Below are 18,986 nucleotides of genomic sequence, written 5' to 3' on the forward strand. Positions count from 1 at the left end.
GGAGGGGAATGTGGGTGGGGGCCAAGGGCAGGGACTGCAGGGCGGCCAGCAGGGCAGAAGGCCCAGCTCCCACGGCCGTAGTGGGGAGGACCCTCAGCAGAGTGTATGTGGGGTGCTGTCATGCTGGGAGGGTCCCAGTCAGCCCTGGGAGTGCCTGCAGGCAGGGGCCCTGGGCACCACCTGCTTACCCGGAAGTGCTCACCGGAAACTCGCTGCTCCAGGGAAGCCAGGTATGGGCCCTGCAGGACCACCAAGGAGGGAGGGGTAACAGGGAGTCGGGGAGGAGCCCGCCCCAGCAAGGGCCTAGCCCAGGCAGGCTGGCCTGGATGCCCAGATGCCACACGGAGGGCCACCCAGCTGCCTGCCACAAGGCCTCGTCCCTTCAGGCCCCAGCCCAGTGGAGGCCGAAGAACAGATCACTGGGCCCAGTAAGAGTCGGACAGAGCCAAGGAGTCAGGCACCATTTTTTATAAAAACGCATAGTCTCATTTTCCACTCTTTAAAATCACATTCAAAAATCGGCAAAGAAACGCACCGGGGAATGAATGGGTGGGGAGGGTGCGCCGCCCCAGCCCCAGGGGAGGCAGCACCACACACAGTAGCATGACTGGCACAAGGGGCATGCGGCGAGGTGGCACTGACGGACCAGGTGGACAGCCGGGTGGGAGCACAGGGACGGTGTGGGGAGGGCTGAGCCCCTGGGCCCTCTCACCGCCGCTGCCCGGCCCTGCCCTCGGGCTGGCCAGGCTCGTGGCCCTTCTGTGGTTCCTGAGCCCAGGCCTGCAGGGAGGGAGGCCATGCTGCCACCTGGCCGAGACCCAGGGTCCAGAGAGGTGGGAATGGAGGTGGCCAGGGACACAGGAGCTTCTTCCAAACAAGGGCCATGGTGCCCAGGTCACTGTTGGCGGCCCTGGGGGCGGGGCTGGGGAGACACGAGGCTTTTCCTCTCTTCGGCTGGCTGTCCGTGGGGGGAGAACACACACAGCACCCCGTGTCTCGACCTCCCATCTGGGCCTCCCAGCCAGGCTCAAGCTAGAGCTCAGTGGGGCACGACTGCCAGGGCCTGGGCCCCAAGACTGCCCAGGGCTTCTGCTTTCCCGACAGGAAGACACTGGAAGCGGGCGACCCCTACAGGGGTCAGGGCTGGGATGGCTGGGTGAGTGGCAGTAGGAGCCGAGGCAAGCGGGCCCCTCCCGGGGGCTGGGCCAGGCTGGGGCCACAGCAATCACAATAATTACAAAATAAAACCTTTTTCCGCTTTGCGGGAAAACAAATAATAAAAATTCAATGAAATAAATTAGAGATTTATAAAAGGCGGGCGGGCGGGCAGTCAGAGGCCGTTGGCACTACCACGCTGGATCAGTGGCACCTTGCTCAGCTCCACGACCGGTGACCGCGGCTTGTTCTTCATCTTCGGCACCCGCTGCACCAGCTGCTGGGCCTCGCGGTAGGCGTCCCGCAGTTCCTTTTTCCACTGCACCAGCTCGGGGTCGCTCTGCAAGGACCCCAAGTGCAGTCAGTGGGGGCCCCCTGCCTGTGTGCGCTCGCCCACCAGCCTGCCACACCCCCAAGCTCAGGACCAGTCCCGTCACACCGCGGGACCCGCCCACCGCCCAGGGCCGCCACTCACGTCACACCGCGGGACCCGCCCACCGCCCAGGGCCGCCACTCACGTCACACTGCAGGACGAACTGCTTCCCTCCACGGATCTTGAGCAGCAGGCACTTACGCTCCTTGATTTGCGTCTCCTCCACCGACTGGATCTCCTCCATGGTCAGCAGGCTCTGCTGCAGGGTATGCCGGGTTGCTGAGGGCTCGGGACAGGGCTGCCGCTAGCCCCGCCTCTTCCCGGGCTGCCTCGCCCTGGTGTCCCTCCCCCAGTGCACCCTTGTCCCCCCACGCCCACGCAGTCCCCTGTCCTGGGCCGCTCCACCCACCCAGGGCTCCCTGCCCCAGGCCGCCCCCAACTCCAGTGCTGCCCCCCCTACACCCGCTGCCTCCCAAGCCACTCCACCTACCCTGGGTGGCCACCCTGGAGCCACCCCACCCTGGGCCCTCCCTGGCCCCAGGGCCCCCCCAGCATCCCCTGGCTGCCCCCCACACCTCACTCATTACTGGGGCCTGGCCACTCCACCCCAGACACACATCCCCACCCTAGGCCCCCCCACTCCACCCTGGAGCTGCCCCCCCAGACCCCCACTCCTTACTGGGGCCTCGCCCTCGCCCCGCCACTCCAGCCGGTTGGGGAACAGGTAGAAGTAGCGCCGCTGCCACTGGGTCAGGAAGGGGTTGCCCATCTTGGACATGTAACCGTGCATGATGCAGTCCTTGCCTAGGGCGTAGTCTGGGCAATGGAGGGAGAGACGGCTCAGCCCGGCCAGCTTGCTTCCCGGCCTCGTGACCGTGGGCACGCTCCTTAAACCAGGCCAGGCAGACGCCCGCCCCCACAGCGGACAAACCCTCACCTTCCTCATGGCCCAGCTGCTTGTTTTTTGCTTTTTTGCGGGCCTCCAGCCGGTCCGTCTCGGCATTGATGGTGTTAAACACCGTCTCCGCCACCTCCTGCTGCCACCGCTCGGAGATGGTGAGCGGGAAGTTGCGGTAGAGCTCCTGGTCGCTGTCTAGTAACTTCACCCAGACGGACAGGGCGAGGACACACAGACAGACACCCATCAGTCGCAGGCCTGGCTAGAGCCTGGCCCAGGGGGTTTAGGGGAAGGGCCTGGAAGGCCAGAACAGACGGCGCTGGCGGGGAGCAGTTCCACGGGGCTCACGCTCGGGTTACGCCAAGTACCTTGATTCCCTTAGTGTCCTCCTCGTCAAAGGAGCCGATGTCAAAGGCGTCGGCCGCGTTCACCTCCCCTCGCGGGGGGATCAGCGGGGGAGGGTACTGAGGGAACAGAGGGTGGCATCAGGCTGGGGAGGGGCTGCAGGCTGCCCTCGGGCCCTGCCGCCCTGCCACCCGCTCAGTTACCTTCTGCAGGAAGACCATCTGCCAATCCAGGGAATGGAAGAAAGGGCTTTCCTTCACTTCCTGAGCTCTGTGGGGAGACATCTGAGTCCCGGGCTGGCCATCGCCCATCGTGGGGGCTAAGTCTGCACCACGGGGCAATGGCCCAGGTCTAAATCCTGCTTTGGCCGCTTTCTGGCTGAGCAACCTCAGGCGAGTCCCTTGAACCCGCACCTGTTTCTTTGTCTAAGTGACAAGAGCAGCCGTTCCTACATCGTAGGGCCCTGTGCGTCTTAACGCTTGTAACTCTTTCGACACACCACCCGACGCTTAGGAAACACTTGATGTATGTGAAGGGCTATTGCTGTTGTCATTAACCCTCCTCGTCGCCTCCTTTGCTGTGAGCCACCAGCTGGCTCGAGCTACCCCACCCCAGGCCGCCCCCCCACCCTGGGAACATCACATGGGGCTGGGCCCACACAGGGTGCTTGTCTGTAAGGGGAACAGGCAGAGGCCTGGACAGACGCGGCAGCCCACGCATGGCTCTGGCAGCCGCGCACTCACCCTCGGCCCAAGCAGCCCAGTCTCCGGTTGACATCCCGCTGCAGCAACCCCTCCAGCAAGGAGCGGAGTTCGGGGGAGAAGGACTCGGGCAGCTCCACAGCCTGCAGGGAGGGGGAACGGGCCGTGGGCAGGGCCCTCCAGGCTGCTCGGGGCTCCCAGCACAGGGAACCCAGGCCCAGCTTCCCACGGGCCTCTCGCCCCGGCCGGTTTGCTCCAACCACACAGGGAGGGAGTGTGTGCGGGGCAGGGGCCCAGTCTCCTGGAGACCAGAGGGGGGACCAGTGCCAGAGAGCTTGGCTGGTGGGTCGAGAACCAAGGGCTGTGGCCCTGGCACCCACAGGGAGACCTCAGCCCCAAGGCGGCCCCCCAACGGCGCCATTCAGCACCCCTGGGCGGGGAGCCCACTCACCATCGTCAGCGTCATGCGGTCGATCTCATGCTTGTCTTTGGTCTTGTGCTGCCGGAAGGGGCTGTGCCTGCAAGAGGCCGGGGCTCATGGTCAGAGGACAGGAATAGGGAAACTGAGGCAGGCAGCCTACACGAGCTTTGTCTAAAGCCAGGCCTGACACCAGCCCCGACACCCAGGATTGGGGGAGAGCCCGTCTGCACCCCCCACTTGGGGGCACTCACCCCCGGAGCAGCTTGAAGAGCATGCAGCCCAGGGAGAACCAGTCGGCACTGCTGTCGTAGGCCACGCCCTTCTGCAGGACCTCGGGGGCCATGTACCCGTGGGTGCCTCTGTGGGGCAACAAGCCATGAGTGGTGGGGCAGGGGGGTAGGAGGGGCTGGGGCGTGGGGCAGGAGACGGCGCTCACACGCTGGCATGGGGCTTCTTCTTGGAGAAGTCGCAGGCCAGGCCCAGGTCCGAGATGCGCACGTGGCCGTGTTCGTCCAGGAGGATGTTGGCCGGCTGTGGAGGTAAAGCACGACGGAGGCCCGGCCGGTCAGCGCCAGCCAGGCCAAGGGCTCTGCTGCAGAGGTTTAGGAGTGCCCAGGGGCCAGGCCTGGGGGAGCGCAGTATCTGTTTCCCTCGATCCCAATCTGAAGCCAGACAGTGGCTCAGGGTGGAAGGGGAGGGCTGAGAGGGGAGCTGTGGGAGAGCAGGCAGGGAGGGGCGGCATGCAGGGAGGGAGGGCGGACGTGGGCTGCAGGGAGGGCAGCGTGTGGATGCAGGCAGGGAGGGGTGGCATGCAGGCAGGGAGGGCGGCGCGTGGATGCAGGGAGGGCGGACGCGGGCTGCAGGGAGGGCGGATGCGGGCTGCAGGGAGGGAGGGCAGATGCAGGCTGCAGGGATGGCGGTGTGTGGATGCAGGGAGTGCAGACACGGGCTGCAGGGAGGGTGGCATGTGGATGCAGGCAGGGAGGGGTGGCATGCAGGCAGAGAGGGTGGCATGTGGATGCAGGGAGGGTGGACGCGGGCTGCAGGGAGGGCAGACGCGGGCTGCAGGGAGGGTGGCGTGTGGATGCAGGGAGGGCGGACGCGGGCTGCAGGGAGGATGGATGCAGGCAGCCAGAGAGCACGGCATGTGGACTCGGGCAGGGAGGGCGGAGGCAGGCAGGCAGGGAGGGCACCACCGGGGCTGCACTGGGGCTGCGGGGAGGATGGGCGCCCACCTTCAGGTCGCGGTAGACGACAAAACAGTTGTGCATGTGCTCCAGGCCCAGGATGATCTCGGCCGCATAGAAGCGCATGTCGGCCTCGGAGAAGACCCCGTGCTGGGACAGGTGGTAATGCAGGTCCCCACCTGAGGGGGGGCAGCCCGGGAGGCGTTCAGCTCCCGGCCCTGCCCACCCCCGGGAGCCTCCTGGGGCCAGGCCACCAGCAGGGACACTCACCGTTCATGAGGTCGAGGATGAAGCTGAGCTTGTCGGGCGTGTGGAATGCGTACGACATGCAGACGATGAAGGGACAGTCCTAGGAGGGGAGGCTCGGCAGAGTCAGTCTAGGGTCCCAGGACCAGCGGCTGCCCCACGCCAGCCCAGCCCGCTTGGCTCACCCCGGTGCTGACAAGCGACAGCATGATGCGCTCGTTCAGGGCCAGCGTCTCCCCCTGCTTCATCTTGATGCGTTTCTTGTCTAGACACTTCATGGCGTACCTGCGTCAGGGTGGTGCTGGTCAGGCCGGCCCCCTGCCATGCAGAGCCTGGCCCAGGTGGCAGGCTGTGCTCCCAGCTTGTCTTGGGGGCCAACCAGCTGCCACCGGTCCCTGATGTGACACACACCAGAGACTTGGAGCTCCCTGCCCTCAGGTACCCCAGCAAATGCCGCCAAGTGGGATGCTCACATCTTGCCCGTGTCGGCCTTCCGGCACCCGTAGACTTCACCGAAGCCACCACGCCCAATGATGCGATGAACACTGAAGTCATTCATGGTCAGCTGCGGGGAAGGGTCAGAGAGGGGTGACCACCAGGGTCTCTGTAGATGGCCCGGGTCCAGCCCCCAAGCAGACGCACCCAGGAAGCAGGGGTCTGCCCCGGGCCCATCCTAGCTCAGCAGATCCTTCCTGGGCAGCGATGACCACCCTCTGCACGTGCCTCCCGCCAGGACCCTGGTGCCGACCCCACCCCTGGCCAGCTCCTGGAGAGGACGGGCGGGGGCTGCCAGCACCCACTGCACTCACGTGGATGTTGAGCTCCACGTTCTTCCATTGGCAAAACCTCGTGAACTTATCGCTGTAGGAGAGAACGAGCGCTCGGACAGGTGTTGGGAAGGGGCCTGCCCCCGACCACTCCATCACTGCCTGGGGTCCCCACTGGGGCAGACGTGGCAACCCCCAGGCCCGAGGTTCCATGTCTATAAAGTGACCAGCATTCCTGGCTCCAGAGCCACAAGCACCGGCCAGCTCACCCAGACAGCAGCTTAGGCCCTGCCACTACTTTTGAGTCCTGCTGGCATCAGATAATCTGGAGGAGGCACCCAGTCCAGCCCAGAGTTCTTGCTCCCATGTCATTGATGGGCCTCTTCCTGTCCTGCCTGCACGCCTTCAGCGACATTGCACCCACTGCCCGTGAAGCCATACTCTGGCTGGGCGGCCCTTCCTACGTCACACCAAAATCTGCCTGCAACTCCCACCTGGCCGACGGGTTCCAACCAGGCCCCATGGGGGAGTGTATCCCCATCACAACCCTGATACTTTTTGGGCCACATGGGCCCAGCAAGGTCCAAGACCATCCATGGGAGGGAAAGACACATGGGGAACCCCAGGACAGGCTTTGCGATGCCTGGTGCTAAGGAGGTGGGATGGACCACGTTGGGGAGGTGCGACTGGGAGCCTGCCTGACCTCCCAGGATCCCTGTAGCAGAGACAAGATAGTGCCTACCCTGGGATTGCCTGCACCAGGGCCCAGATACCGCCTGCATGAATGTCTGGGTACCACCTGCCCCAGGGCCCACGCACTGCCTCCACAAATGCCTGGATGTCCCTGGCCAGGCCTACAGCAGGCTGGCTTTGTTTCTTCTCTACACCACACACACCCCTCCCTTCTGGGAACGCTTTCACTACCCCCACCTCTCCGCCCTGTGCCCAGCCCTCACCTCTCGATGAATTTCTGGAACACGTCCCCTCGGAGGTTCTGACGGATCTCCTCAATGTATGGCTGCAGGAGAAAGGGAGCAGCTGACAAGCCTGGGGTGCGGCCGGCCCTGGCCTGCGGCTGCCCCGGATGTGCGATGTGCACCGGCCCTGGCCCGGGGCTGCCCCCCCGTGTGCGGCCGGCCCTGGCCTGCGGCTGCCCCCGGGTGGCCCCGGCTGGGCAGCGGGAGGCTGAGACGGGGATGGAGGTGGGTAGAGGGCAGCACACACCTGGAACAGGTCTGGAGGCACCTGCTTCTTCACCAGGTGGGCCTGCACGTGCTCAGTGGCGCTTTTCGAGAAGGGCTAGGGAAGACGGAGGGCCTGTGAGTTCTCAGCTGGGTCCTCTCTTCCACTGCCAGCCCCCGAGTCACTCTGGACCCGCCCTTGGGTCTGGGCCTGGGCACCATTGGTGCCGGGGGCTACTCACGTGTGAGCAGGCCAGCAGCTCCTTCATGATGTAGGTGTCGAAGATCTCCCGGCTCCGTGCCAGCCTCTCCTCCTCAGTCTCCAGCTTCTCGTACTTCTTGATCTACGGGACAGGATTCCCTCGGGTGGCCGAGGGCCCCGCAGTGCAGACCCCATCCCTACGATCTGCCCTGCACCGGGGCGGTCCTACCTCACCCCGCAGCGTGGACCCCATCCCGACAGCCCGCCCAGTGCCAGGGCGGCCCTACCTCAACCCGCAGTGTGGACCCCTGTTCAGACAGCCTACCCAGCACTAGGGCAGCCCCACCTCACCCCGCAGCGTGGACTCCTGGCTCCAACATTCTGCCCAGCACCATGGCATCCCCATTTCACCTCACAGTGTGGATGCCCGGCTCCGACAGCCTGTCCAGCACTGAGCCCGCCCACCTCACCCTGCAGGGCACACCCATCTGCAGGGCACATCCATCGCCAGGGCACCCCCGCTCACCTCCTCGTAGAACTCCACCAGGGGCTTGGCCTCCTCTAGGTGGTTCAGGCAGAAATCTCGGAAGAGCAGGTACCCTGAGAGCAGGTGAGTGGGTCACGTGGAGCCACACCTCCTCCTGTAGATACCCTGTCACCCTGAGTGGGACAGACAGCCTTTCCCTCCCAGGCAAGGGGGCCAGAAGCCTGCCCTGAGCAGCCCAATGCTGGAGGGCACGTGGAGCTGAGGGGCGGCCAGGCTTGCAGGGGGTGGCTTTTTGTGTCCTGGCCCCACCATCCACTGCCAGCACACCAGCCAGAGCTGACAGCCATGTCTCGGGGTGAGGGGATGGGGGGCTGGCCTTTCAACACTTTGAGTAACTCGTGAACAGGACTTCCCAGGGGACCAGGTATTTCCACAATGCCATCTCACCCGACCCTCAGTCCTGGGCAGTGAGTCCTTCTCCCAGGTGAGGAAACCAAGGCTCAGAGAGGGGAGGGGACTGGCCCAAGGTCACACAGCACAGGCCTGGACCCAAACTCTGCTCCCCTTCACCGGGCACACAGCAGAGGCAGTCCTGCTGGAAGGCTGCCTCCCACCCAGGTGTGGGCCAGGGCCCGTTCCTGAAGCCCCCGCCCCGTGGGCCTAGTCCACAGTGTAGATCGCAGGACACTTATAAGACAGGGAGGGCCAGGAGGAGGAGAGCGGAGGGCTGAGGGCTGAGGGCTGAGGGCTGAGGGCTGCGGGCGGGGCAGGCCAACCACAGCTCAGGGCGGGCAGGCGCCACAGGAAGGGCCCCGCCCCTTCCTGTCAGTTCCACCAACAGCCCCAGCAGCTGTGGCCTGGGCCAAGGGGAAGCTGCAAGTCTCAAAAACAAAACCCTAAAGCAGGAACTTCCCTGGGGCCCTGGAAGACTGCTGGGCCCCACCCCCTCCAGGGCTCTCAGGGCCAGCAGCCTGGGGTGGGGAGGTGTGAGGGTCACAGCCCTCAGCAGCCGCAGGGCCTCCTCCAAGGGGCCTCTGTACTCACCCAGCTTCTGGGAGAAGATCTTCTCAAAGGCCACCTCGCCCCGGTCCTCCAGGAACTTCTGCATGACACTGCGGATGCTGCGGGACAGGTGGCAGGTGACCGGGAGCCCAGGGGCCGCCGCCACCTTGCCCAGGGACCAGAGCTAGAGGCTGGAGGGCTGCCGGGTCATCACTCCCTCCGGGAAGGCAGGCCTCTGCCGGGAGCACTGAGCATACCAGAGGCACCCGGAGCCAATGCCTGCCACCCAGGCTCTGCCCCAAAGCAGCCAAGACCGGGCCCACTGGCCCAAGTGTTGTCCCAGTGCTGCCATGGGCCAGCTTTGAGAACTTGCCCAATCGCCAAAGCCAGGCCCCACTGGTCAAGGGTAAACACTGTGCAGCCCGACCATACACCAGACTGTCATTCAGCCTTGAGAGGGAAGGAACCTGGATGGATGGCAGGCTGTGAGGGAACCTTGACAACATCACACTGAGTGATAGGCACCAGTCACCAAAGGCCGCGTCCTGTATGGCCCTGTGTGACCCCGTTTACGTGAAGCATCTAGAGGGCAAACCTAGAGACAGAGAGCAGATTGGCTGTCGGGGCAGAGAGGAGGGTGGGGAGCACTAGTGATGGGCTCGGGGCTTTGCTGGGCCAATGACAAAGCTTTGGAATTAAACAGCGGTGACAGCTGCGTAACTTCGTGATGAGCCGAAGAACCGCTGAGCACGTGCTCGAAGACGGCGGGTTAATGTCCTGCGAGTTGTACCTCAATTTTAAAAAAGTGGTATCATGAAAAGAACAAACACAGGCCAGCCTGCACCCTTGTCTATAACACCCACCTCTGTTGAGTTGACTCATGGCGACCCCACGTCTTACAGAGCAGAACCGTACCCTAAGATTCTCGCGGTTCTGAAGGCTACAGGAACACTGTCAGGCACCTCTTCCACAGTGCCACTGGGTGTGTTCGAACCGCCAGCCTTCAGGTGAGCAGCTGATACAAATCATCTGTACCCCTATCAATTAACCACATACACCTCCCAACCCCAGCTCCCTGAGTTGTGGGGCCGTGGGGGAGCGGTCTGCCATAGGCCTGCCTGCTGAGGTCCAAACTCTCTGCCCTCCACTGTGTCACCCGCCCACCGTTGAGCACACTCCTGGCCTTGGATGCCTCCGGCAGCTGCGGACACAGCTGGCTCTCACTAGCCTGGATTTCTGGGGTGAAGCATACAGTGGGCCACACCGAGGGCCCGCATGTGGGTCACCAGCAGGCCCCCAGGGAAGGGACGTGGCTGGTGGAAGGTGAGCCACTTGGGCAGGGGCAGGACTCAGCCTGAAAGTCCGTGCCCTCTGCTCTGTGTGCAGCCCCGGCTCTCTATGCCCCTGCCTCTGGGGCTGGCCTGGCCACGTGGGCTCCAGTGCAGGGGCCCGACTGTCCCGTGAGGACGGCCCTGCCCCCTAACGAGGCCCTCCTGGGTTCTATGATGTTAGAGACGGTGTGCAAGGCACCTGGTTCATGCAGCACAGATGGGGTGTCAACAGACGGTGAAGCTCTGGGCAGGTGGCTGGCATGGGGAGGGGCACGGAAGGCCCACTAGGGACGAGGAGGAGGCAGTGGCCCAGACATGGACATGGCAGGAGGGCCGGTAGCCAGGGGGCAGAGCTGGGGTGCCCAGCGCTAGGGCGACAGGGCTCTGACCCAGGAGGTGAATGGACAGACTCTGCTGGAAGCACCCGTGGGAGGAAGGTGAGGACCCAGCCGGGACAGAAGGCAGAGTGAGGGTCAGCCATGCAGGGCAGCAGGTACGAGGCCTGCTGGGAGGACAGGGTCTTAGAGGCTCTGGGCCTAGGACTTAGGAAGAATGGTGGCTCCAGGGTCAGAAAGGGGACCTGTGCTCCAGGGGGGCCCGCCTGCCCCTTCTGCACAGTACATTCCTTCCGAGAAAGTCCAGCCCTCCCAGGCCCCAGCTAGGGTTTGACACCATCTCGGGAAAGGCCACACAGGTCTGACAAGAGCAACCACGGCTGTCGTCAGCACAGCCCTGAAACTGTGACCCCACTGCTGGCTCGGCTCTGGTGGGGGATGACGTGAACTCCCTGGAGAGCTGAAGCCAACAGGAAGTTGGACAGCTGATGACCAGGACAGCCCTTGGCAAGCCTTGCTCTCCTGTCCTGCTCCTCCTTCAGCCCAGAGCCTGCCCACCGGCAAGTGACGAGCCCGGCCCAGGCCCAGCGGCCAAGAGGCCTGGGACCACAGCATGGCTGCTCCAGAGCTCGCGTCTCTGGGACAGCGAGGACGCCCCCTGAGCCAGGCTCATCCGCTCTGGCTCACCCTCCCCTGCTAGAGCCACACACCAGCTCGTGTCCACCAGTCAGGCCTCATGGGACAGACAGGGACACGGAGATTGAGGACAAGTCCCCGTCTTAGCTGTGGGTATCTGGCAGCTCTTCCCATGATGGCTGACACATGTCAGGAGCTTGGAGAAGTAGCAGGATGGAGACACAATCCTGCCTTTGGGGCCCACAGACTGGAAACCTGGGTCCAGAAGGCCTGCCCTCAGCTCTGTGGCTCCAAGTGGACAATCCAAGTGGAGAATGCCAGCTCTGCAGGTGCCGGTCGGGACCTTCCTGCTGAGCCGTGAGAGTCGGGTTGAGCGGAACCGGCGACGGGCTGGCTTGGCTGGGTGGAGGGGCGGGGAGCAGGGCCCAGTGGCTCCCGCGGGAGACCAGGCAGCAGAAGTAAGGGGAGTGGAGCCTGGGGACCCCTCAAGGGCCTGCCTGGACTGAGCCCAGAGGTGGCCCACGGTGGGGCCCACACACCCAGCTTAGCTCTCGGCACTCCTGCCCCTGCACAGACATTTTGGCCCCTGGATGGGTATGAGATAAAGCAATAAAGAGTGTCAACCTTCACAAAATGTCACCCTTCCATGAAGGTGCATGGTCTAAGGCGTGGACAGGGAGGTGTAGGTGACAGGCAGAGTGAGTCCCCCGCCAGGTGTGAGCCCCTCAGGTAGCTGCACCCCTCAGTAGGAAGCCCCCTGAGCCCCAGACTCCCTTCCTGGGAAGCAGTAAGACCACTGTCAGCCCAGCAAGGGCTGTACGATGGGACGGCCCCACCCGCGGTCGACACCACGGACCACCATGCAGTCGGTGGCCCTGCCGGGAGCAGCTGCTCTAAAGGGGCGACGGGGCCAGTGTTGCCAGAGGACCTGCCTGAGGCCGGGCGGAGCTCTCTGCCTCCTGGCGACCCTGCTCAGGGACAGCCTCGTGGCCTAGCCCTCAAGTCCAGTCCAGCCTCCGTGCTCCTTCAGCCCTCAACACTGTACCTTCTTCACTAAGGGAAAAAGAAAAAGCAAACACTACCTGCCCGGAGCCAAACACGAGGTCAAGCCCGAGCAGAGTCCCTGAATGGGAGGTCCCCAAAGTGGCAATGTTGGGGTTTCCTGTCTATCCCCACTGGGCCGTCAGCCAAGGGAGCTGGCAGGTTGGAAAGCTGTTTGCTGGAGGACACGGAGTGGTGAGGCTGGGCTGACGGGGAGCCCTCATCCCAACACCTCTCCCTGACCCCAGCAGAGCTGCAGCGGCAAAGGCGCCGAGAAACCACGTCCCCGCCATCACCAAGTCGAGCGCCCCGCCTTCAGGAGGAGGCACCTCCAAAGATCTCTGTGGAATCGTAAGAGAAACAAGTGGTGGAAGGGTCCCAGCAGAGGCCGCGGAGGTTCCCCCTGAGGGAAGAGCTCGGGCCTCTGCCCTGCAGCCACCAGGTGCTCGGGCCTGCCTGCCACCTCTCTCCCCTGGAGGCCAGGCCGAGCCACCAACTTGAAATGCCTAGTTTCCCCATTTTGCAAAAGGAGGCTGTGGACAGAATGCTGAGTTGCCTCAAACGCACTGGCCACTCAGGAAGCCAGCAAGCCGGAAGCAGAAAGGGAGCTCGCCCAGGGGCCAGGTTTGCCAAGACGCCTCAGTGGGCGTCCGCCTCCCGCAGCAGGCCTGAGTGACCCCTGGCTCCCTGATGCCGCACTGGCCCCTCTAGGATGCGGTCGGTCATGTGCCGGTGGGCTTGTTGGGTCTCTGCTCGACACTGGTCACTCTCTCAGGACGGGGCTTCGTGGAGCCCTGTCCGGAACCCACCCACGCTTGCTGAGCCTAGCCACACGGCTGCAGCCTCACTCAGCCCCGCCCGAGGCGCTGGTGGTGCACAGACAGAGTGCCTTGTGGGGAGTGTCCGATACCTGCCTGCCACCATACTGAGCACCGGAGCAGAGGTGCCCGGTGCCAGGAGGCCCATCCAGCCCCAGGCCCCCCGCATCCTCGCCGTCAGAGGGCCGTGAACACCGGCTCTGCTGCCTGGAGGAGCAGGCCTGCACCTGGGGAGACAAGGCGTCCTCCCGCCCAGCCATGTGTGCGGCTGAGACATGAGGGCCCGGGTGATGAGACAGCAGGCAGGCAGGGAGGGGTGAGTGCTGAGGGGAGAACTTCCGGAACCTTCTGGTACCACGCCGTTTAGAGGAAAAGCAAAGTCCCGTGCTCTGGCCTGACGCGTTGGTCTGGGCCCACACGGGTGACCCCACTCAGGCCGGACCCTGGAGCTCCCGTGGCTGGGAGCGGGCTGCAGGGGTCAGGGGCAAGCCAGCTCATTTGTCTGCTGAGGAAATGGAGGGGCAGGGAGACGTCCAACAACCCGTCCGGTGCCCCACCATGGGCTAGGGACTAAGAAGACGTCCAATTCTCCCTGAGGAATGGCCTCCCTCCAGGGCAGGGGCTCAGGGTGTGCAGGGGTCTTGGAGGGTCCTGGACTCAGACCAGTCTCTGTCTGGGCTGCTGCCCCAGGCCCCCTCCCCACCCCTGCCAGTGGCCCAGGAGCCCTTCAGCCAGCACCCAGCAGGCCAGGGGCCGTGGTCCCCGATTCTCAGGTGACGGTGACGCTAAACCCCAAGACAGGACGTGCTGGGTCCGGCAGCCACGCTGGACAGCGCCACACTCTGGAAGGTGACAGTTAAGAGGCCCGCGGGGCAGAGCTGCGGTCACGGCTGAAGTGCTCCTCTGTGGCATTTCCAGGAAACCTGGCGCCGCGGTGGCAGCAGCAGGAGGAAGGCCCCTGGGGCTTCTCATTAGTATTTCTCAAGGACTCTCCCTGGGGCTGAAGAGATCCTAAGAGCTCAAGGTCGGCACCATGTACCAATGGCAAAGACCAATCCAAACCACCAACTCACTCGAGCGAGGCCAGGGCGGGAGAGAGAATGACACCCCCTCCCACGCTGCACACATGAACCACCACTGATGCCCATGGCAACCAGAGCCCGAGGCCACGTTGGTGCAGCGGCTCCCTTACTGGGGGGTGCAGAGGAAGAGGCACTGGGTGGCCTGTCACGTGTCTGGGCTCCTGAGTGAGGATGCCACGAGCACCCCCGCCCGGTGCCTTACTGCCGACACGCTGGAAACTGCAGCCTGCCGTTACAGAACACCTGAACGAACTCCAGGACGCCTCGTCCTGCGGTTTCAGGCCTAGTCCTAGCCCCCCCGACTAGGATGACTTCCGGGGTCAGAGCCCTACCCCTTCCACAACAGAGCTGCTAACACACTAGAAGACTCCCTTCCCATAGGCTGGTCTTCGCCGACCCAGCCCCTACCCTGAAGCTCGGAACATGTCAGAAACACGCTGCAGCCCAACGGCTCACGTTCAGCAGCTCTGGTTTAAAATGGATGGTGCAAACTTCAGCTGGACTCTGGCTTGCGTGACCAGCAGAGGACACGAATCCCCAGGGCTGAGTGGATGGGGCGAGGGCCCTGGCCGGAGGTGGCGGGGCTGGACAGAGACACGGTGGGGTCTCAACGCCGGTCACGTGCCCTGCTCTCGTCTCTTCTCTGTGCTGGTTCCCAGGCAGGAGCACACTGTCATGGAAGCAACAGCCACGCGCAGCCAGCCCAGGAGCCCAGCTCCGCACAGGAGACCTGGGCGCCGGGAGGCGACGCTGGCTGCCTGCGGAGTGTGCCTGTGCCGACGTCACTGGGAATTTACTACGAGGCTCGTGCTTTAATAGGACGTGGGATTCCCGGGCTGACAGAGCCCAGGTTCCCTTGCACGGACAGATCCCACCCCGGCCAGCTCCGTTGCCTCCTAATCCATTAACCAAGGGAACAGCGGGCAGCGAGTGCTTTAATGGCACTGCCGAGCTCTGCGGGGACAGCAGATGGGAAAAGGCTTCCGGAGACTGATTCCCGGGGTACAGGCACCTTCAGCGGTCTGAGGGAGTGACGACCAACCAGGGAGGAGATAATCTTGTTTTCAGGGGCAGGAGGGAGGGGGGGAGCCCAGGCTGCAATTGGAGTGGAAAGTCGGGGGGGGAATGAAGGCTGCAGACAGCGGGGGTTCGGCTGTGATGGAGAGGGAGTGGGAGGGAAGAAGCTGGCCACCGCACCCCACACCCCGTGGGCCTCAAATCAAGGACAGGAAGTCCTGGGTGCAAAGGGTTAACAGGAACGAAGAGAAGACGCAGTGAGGAAGAGGAAGAGCAGCGGGTCTGGGGTGCTGGGAAGGAGGAAACTGTATGGTGGGGGAGGGACCAGGAAACAGCCAAGAACGTGGGGCTGCAAGAGGCCCGCTCCAGCTCCAGTCGTTCCTCTGGGGCTGCCACCATCCCGGGAGGGGGTCAGGGCCTCTCCTGGGGCACCGGGCTCCTCCCGCCAGAAACCCACAGAGCAATTACACAAGGTCTCCGTGGTCATATTAAGCAACTGATAGTAATTATAGGGCTGCTGTTGCTACCAGAAAGGGGCAGAGTGCTGCTCCTTCCAGAACCACAGGCAAGCGCTGGAGGGGCGCTGAGAGGTCACAAGGAAGGGCAGCCTCCCCCGTGTCGCGGAGGGGGAAACTGAGGCAGGCCCAGGGAGCGTAAGGATCTCACAGAGGGATTACGAGACAGGTGTCCTGTCTCCCAGCTACGCAGCACTGCCTGCTTCCATGGGAGGTGAAGAAGCAGGTCCCTGTCCCTTGGCTTCTGTAGGGCGACAGAAGGGGAGGCCCCCGTGCCAACTCAAAGTGGCACCGTGCCCACCAGTTCCCATTCTCTGGGGCTGAGAAGAGAGAGCTGTGAGGCCCGGCCCAGGGCCCCTAAGGCCCAACCTGGGTGTCAGCCATGGGGCAGCTGCCAAGACGGACCACCCCGAGGTGGAACCACCCCAAACGGCACCTCGCGATGGGGATGAGCCACGGCCTTCCTCCAGGACTCTGACCTCGGAGTGGGGGCACCCCGTGTCTGCAAGACCCCCCGAGAAGGGCTGCCTCCTCCATGCCCAGCTTGGCCAGGGCTGGACCCCACCCACCACGCCAGAGACGGTGCTAAGGGCTGCCCTGCTGCTTCTAGGTCCCCGCCCCAGACCCACGGTGCTTAGGGAAAGGGGGCCAGCCGGCACATCCCATAAAGTGTGGACCAAGATGAGAGCAGAGGCGTCACGGCTGAGAAGATGGAGAAGATGAGCAACAGGAAAATTGCACCGGCCCAGGAGTCCAGAGGCCTGAGTCCAAATCCCAGCTCTTCTCAGTGACCGAGTCTCCCCCTCTGAGCCTCAGTTTCTCTAGCTATTAAGTAGGCAGAAAACCCCCGGCGGTGCTTGCTTCCATGTTGTGAAAGGGATAACATGGGTCCAGACTGTTCTGCAAACTGGGAAGTCCCATGCCAATGTGAACCAGGGTCCTATCAGTGCCAGGGCCAGCAGGCATCAGACCCACTGGCTGGAGTGTTGTCCCCCATGGAGGCTTAGACTGCTGGGAAGGTGGCCAGCTTGACTGAACAGCAGCTCCCGGCCCTTCCCTGGGTGTGGGTGCCTCCGGCCACCTCACAGGTGTGGGGGTGCCAGATGGTGATCCTCACGAGAAGCCACAGCACTGAGCTCTTGCCTCCGGCTGCTCCCCTAACGCCCGCTGCCTGGTCTCCACTCAGGAAGAGGGGAGCCACGGCACAGCGCTCGGGTGTTTCTGCGGCAACTGTTCCATGTGGCACGAGGCTGGCCAACTTCACTGGTTGTTTTTCTTTTTTTGGACCAACTGAGATGACAGATGTCAAAATCAGTAACAAGCGATTACGCTGCCCTCCTGACTCCTGTCACTGCCACTCTCACTGCCCCGGACAGCCAAGGAGACGGGAAAAGAAGAACGGCTTGTTTCTCAGGGTTCTGACACCTGCAGAGCCAAGCCAAGGCGGGGCCCCATCACGGGCAATGCATTCTGGGGCCAGGTTACCCAAACAGAGACTTCTAGAAAAGGCTCTCCCTCCCAGTTCACAAAACTTCAACCTGCAGGAGGGTCTGGAGGCTGCGGCCACCACCGACAACAGCCGTTGCGAGCCCCTGCGGTTGGCTCCCCCGTTTCCTCCCTCGTGGCTTTGTCATTTCTGAACTCATTTTAACTGTCTCGCTGCCTGGACAGCCCCCAGCTGACGGCTCTGGTTCCCGTTTTGAGAAATCTAATGGGAAACATCTCATAAGAAAAGGGGCCCTAACGGCCTTTTCAAAGGACAGGTCTGTTTGCTTCTCTCTCCCAAGCTTGGTGTTCAGTCAACATGAAACCCAGCACAGAGGACAGGGCAGAGGGCGCCAAGTGGGAACCTCCACCTCGCACCTCCTGCAGCCTTGCTCCAGGGCCTCAGCACTCATCTCATGTCACCCCGCTGCACAGATGAGGAAACCAAGGCCCAGACACAGGAAGGGACTCGCCCAAAGTCACCACAGGCCTGCTCTCAGGCACACACAGAGGAATGGCTGGGACTGGCCTTGTGACACAAGGAGTCGTGGTGGGCACAAGACCCTCGCAGATGCAGTGTGTCCAGGCAGTGGACGGCATGGAGAGCTAGAAGCCCTGAGCTGGTGGCTGGGCTCCACCCTGTGTGAGCTGCGTAACCGTGGGCAGGCCACTCACCTCTCTATTCCCCACCTGTTCCACAGGGATGAAGTCACACCTGGCCTACCCACCCCATGGCGTGCCGGGAGATCCCAACAACGAGAAGGCCTTGGCAAAGCCATAAAGTGCTAGACAGCCCCAGCCCGCACGTATCCCACACACTCCCTCGCCCTGCACCTCGAAAAGTTTGCAACTTTGATACTGGGCATGGTGACACTGTCAGCTGGCATCCCTGGCCCAGAGGCTGCTGGCGAGCTGGGATGTCCCCTGGTCACCAGGGGACACCACACACAGGGCCCGCCACAGGGGACAGGTCAAGAGAACAGGGCACTGTGGGTTTCCCGCCCTGAGCAACTGAGCGCAGCCCACCTGACACCATGCCTACATCCCATGGGGCCTCCCCCCCCACCACACACACACACCTGCCCCCAAAGCACTCCCAGATCCAACCCCGAGATGGTGCTCTGCCAGAGGAGTGGGGAAGAACCCCGGGAAAGTGCCCCAAAACTTGTTGCCCCCCACCCCAACCTCACACAACCCGCAAGGGTGGGGAGAGAAAGCGGGTGCTGGGAGGACAGGCAGCCAGAGCATGGGTGCCAGCGACCGCCGAGCAAATGGTGGCAGGCGGGAGGGACCCCACCGGGAGCAGAGCTGCTCAGAGGCTGAAGGCGAGAAGGCAGGAGTGTGGGGCTCACAGGGATGGAGGGACCGCGGAGTGGGGCCACGGGGGCGCTAGGAGCGCCTGGGAGGCAGTGGGGCTGGGAACCGGGGCCCCCTGGTGCACGAGCACGGGGCCTGGGACCCAGTCGGGGCTGCCGGCCCGGGAGCACTAGCAGGGCAGAGGGGTCCCGAGGGCCAGCGTCGCCGTGGTCTGGGGCTGCAGATGGGGTTCCGGCGGGGCTCGGGCGCCGGGGCTGCGGTGGGGTCGGGGCCGGGGCGCGCGGCGGGCCTCACCTGGGTTCGGGCAGCAGGATCTTCTTGCTGGCGCGCGCGGCCGGCGTGGCCTTGCTCTTCTCCATGGCCATCAGGTAACTCACGTCGGCCAGCACCGCCTCCAGGTCCGCCATCTTGGCGGCGGCGGCGGCGGCCTCCTCCCGCCGCTCG

General features: G+C 63.8%; 1 protein-coding gene across 1 annotated transcript; it reads right to left on the minus strand.

The window, feature by feature from the left end:
* Positions 1-1,330: 1,330 nt before the first annotated feature.
* Positions 1,331-18,949, minus strand: GRK2 (G protein-coupled receptor kinase 2). Its single transcript, XM_007944705.2, has 21 exons — positions 18,837-18,949; positions 9,008-9,084; positions 8,003-8,076; positions 7,517-7,618; positions 7,318-7,392; positions 7,050-7,111; positions 6,136-6,187; positions 5,800-5,891; positions 5,512-5,611; positions 5,351-5,429; positions 5,129-5,259; positions 4,330-4,424; positions 4,145-4,252; positions 3,924-3,990; positions 3,515-3,615; positions 2,975-3,041; positions 2,795-2,890; positions 2,466-2,628; positions 2,208-2,344; positions 1,674-1,787; positions 1,331-1,495 (listed from the first exon to the last, which is right to left on the minus strand). Exons 1-21 carry the CDS (start codon positions 18,947-18,949, stop codon positions 1,331-1,333), a joined length of 2,070 nt encoding a protein of 689 aa, XP_007942896.1.
* Positions 18,950-18,986: the final 37 nt, after the last annotated feature.

Source organism: Orycteropus afer, unplaced genomic scaffold (genome assembly GCF_000298275.1).
Source record: "Orycteropus afer afer isolate SDZICR_OR568_19922 unplaced genomic scaffold, OryAfe1.0 scaffold00130, whole genome shotgun sequence".
Taxonomy (NCBI): domain Eukaryota; kingdom Metazoa; phylum Chordata; class Mammalia; order Tubulidentata; family Orycteropodidae; genus Orycteropus; species Orycteropus afer.